This window comes from Gavialis gangeticus, unplaced genomic scaffold (genome assembly GCF_001723915.1).
Source record: "Gavialis gangeticus isolate Ggan-Ray unplaced genomic scaffold, GavGan_comp1, whole genome shotgun sequence".
Taxonomy (NCBI): domain Eukaryota; kingdom Metazoa; phylum Chordata; order Crocodylia; family Gavialidae; genus Gavialis; species Gavialis gangeticus.
Genome location: NW_017729000.1, coordinates 14,797,646 through 14,800,535, shown reverse-complemented (window position 1 = coordinate 14,800,535; position 2,890 = coordinate 14,797,646). Strand labels below are relative to the sequence as shown.

Genomic DNA, 2,890 nt, shown 5'->3' with positions numbered 1-2,890 from the left:
TGCTTTCTGCATGATGCTACTTTAAAATGTAAGTTTGAAGAAAAAGACCCAGTAGCATTCAACATGATGGCTTATCCACTGTGATGCATATTAATTGCTGTTCCTGAGAGTGATGAGGCTTTGCTACTACATGATTTGCCTGAGAGAAAAAAGAATTCTTAATAAGTCAGATATTGTAAAGCAGTTATCTTAGTCACACTCTAAAAGCTTTCTCCCGTTTAGTTTTCTTATTATATTGTATCATAATGATGATCATTTTCCCTGTCATGTACTCTGTGCAGTGTCTGCTGTAGTTTATAACAAAGACTTTGAAAGTTTGTCTTTGAATTGTACTACTTTTCTGACCAAATATAGTAACTAATATTCTGTAGCTATTATGCCCTGCACCTGTGTTTTTGTGGGTATTTTAATAACACTTGACCTGCCTAAGCATTTAGTGCATGTTCCAAAGCACGTTCATGCCAAATGGGACTCTTTACACTGAGTTTGAATCAGGCCATTAGAGACCAGCATAATGTTTTGGAGCAAAGGGACAGTGAGTCCGAGTGGCAATTTGAGCCCTGCATCTGTGGGGAACTAGAAATATCAAGGAGTTGATCCCGCCTGTTTTGCAGAAGGGGTGGGGCTTGCATAACACGTTTGAGTCCAGGGAGTTGGTTTGGATTCACTTTACAGTCTTGAAGGAGGTCGCCTACACTTCCAGTGCTGTATTCTTTATCTGCTGCTCCTGAAAGGGTAGGGAAGGAAAGCAAAAGACAGTCCTGCATCAAAGGATGTATGGCTGAGAGCATCTTCAAATCCCCACATGGACCAGGTAAGTAACTAAACTTTGATTCAGTGTCTGGACAGATGAAGCTCCCTCTATCCTTTGCTTCTCTATCCTTTGCAAAGCAAACCCAGCATTTCTTTGCAAAAGCTATCAACCTTATCCAAAGCCAGTAGCTTGTCACTGGGTATAAAAATAGTCTCTTCTGTCAATCAACCTTTTGATCATAAAAAAAACACTTTCTCATCTGTAGCAGCTGGTGGTGTGAATTCTTGCCACTGAGCATGGTAATGAGCATGGTATTCCCCTTCAGTCCCCAGAGGCCCCTAATAGAAGTCCCTGAGAAGTTGAAACAATAATCAAAGGATGTGTGACCATTTAGTATTGAAGACCCTAGGATCTACTGGAAATTGCTCACATTTCAATTATGTGCAGTATATTTTATATTAAATGTATAATGTATATAGCTGTAAAATGTATGTAAATGTATAATGTATATAGCTGTAAAAAGATTTGCCAGGATTACAACAGGTATTATTTAAACAAACAATTTTAATTTGCACTACTTTAATAGCAAATAAAAATAATTGCTGGTTTTGAGTATCCATTTCTACTTTAAAAAAAAAAGCAAAAATAAAACATGTAAACTCAGTGAGTAAAAATTGTCAGGGGCTGATATTAAACCCAATATGATACCAGCCTACGCCGCAAAGGTCCCTGTTACCAACTTTGCTGTTCAGAGCATTCTGACTTTTCTTTTATTGATAGAAAGAGTGGTGGGGGACTCCGTGGAAACAACATAATGGTACAAATTCTATTCTCTGCTACAACAGTAGAATTTTACTAACGTCACTGGAGTTGCAGCCACAAGCCCCATTTTTCGGGACCAAAGAAATTAGACAGTATTTGGCAAATGCATGGTAAGATAGAGCTTTACTGGTTCTAAAAGCTGCTTCTGTAGTCTAATTTTCTCACTGAATGAACTGCCTCTAAATCTGACTCTTTAGTTGGAGAGGTTTCAGATCTAGTAAGTTCTCTGTTTCTCCAGCTCTCGTCACTTTAGATATGAATGAGCAAATGGAACAGTTGTCAAGGACACCAGTTGCAGGGAAAAAGCATGTTGCTTTTGTAGCAAATGCTGTGCAGCAAGGAAATGTTCTTTTACTGTGGCCAGTCAGGAGAGAAGAATTGTAGTGCCAGGGACTCTGTGCAAGTTTTGGGAATTGGTAGAGAGTACAGTGTGAGCACTCTGTTAAAAAAGGCAGTGTTTTTCAATCCTTTTTTCATTTGCAGACTCCTAAAATATTTTGAATGGAGGCGCAGACCCTTTTGAATTGTAAATATGGGTATTCACATACTTTTGATTGATCATAGTTATCTTTTGTGGACCCCTTAGATATAGTGTACAGATCCGCAGGGGTCTGCAGACCACAGGTTGAAAACCACTAAAATAAGACATTGATGATACTTGCTATAGATATTTAAGGCTCTTCTGTGTATTGTAAAATTGCATATGTGCTTTTTCAGCAAAATAAAATTCTTTTTTTTTTTTTTACTTGGGTCTAGGCTAGGGACAGCCATTCAAAAAGCCTGAGCCTGAATTGATTCAATCTTTACAGGTTAGTCTAACTTGTATTAAATCAGTTTGCAACTGTGAAGACATTCCCTCTGGACTGAGGAAATGCAGGCACATGCCTGCAGTGGCTCAGACTAGAAAGCAGCGGGTGCTAGAGCAGCCCTCTTTTCCCTTCTGCAATGCTGAGCTGGGGGCAGAGGGGTGTAGCCAGGCCCTGGCAGGAAGCTCTGATTAAGGAGGGGTGTAAACCCCCACCCTGCCTACATGGTCCCAGGCTTTTCCTTGCTTGCTTCTCCACAGGTGGGAGTGTTGCCAGACTCCATCCCTGGGCTAGCACTCTGAGGCAAAAGGGGGAGGGGGGGGTGCAGTGCATGCATCTGTTGATGATATTGAGCTTTTCAGTCTTCCTCTCCCTGCCTCATACTGCAAACCTAGCAGGTGAGGGAGCCAGCATGGAGCTGATAACACAGCATTTATCAGCCCAACAAGAAACCAAAAGCCTCTCTCATTAGTTCATAGTTTCATAGTTTCTAGGGTCAGAAGGGACC

The 2,890-nt window shown here is 40.7% G+C and overlaps 1 protein-coding gene across 3 annotated transcripts in view; it reads left to right on the top strand.

Moving 5' to 3' along the window:
• ACSL6 (acyl-CoA synthetase long-chain family member 6) overlaps positions 1-2,890 on the top strand; it is a 138,360-nt gene that overhangs the window by 56,723 nt on the left and 78,747 nt on the right. Inside the window, exon 1 of one of the 3 annotated variants that reach the window (XM_019506322.1) lies at positions 663-814. The exons of the other annotated variants lie outside the window; for them this stretch is intronic. Within the exon in view, the coding sequence (XP_019361867.1) occupies positions 778-814 (37 nt within the window). The 5' untranslated portion in view covers positions 663-777. Of the gene's footprint in view, positions 1-662; positions 815-2,890 lie in introns of those variants that run through there. 3 annotated transcript variants of the gene reach the window in all.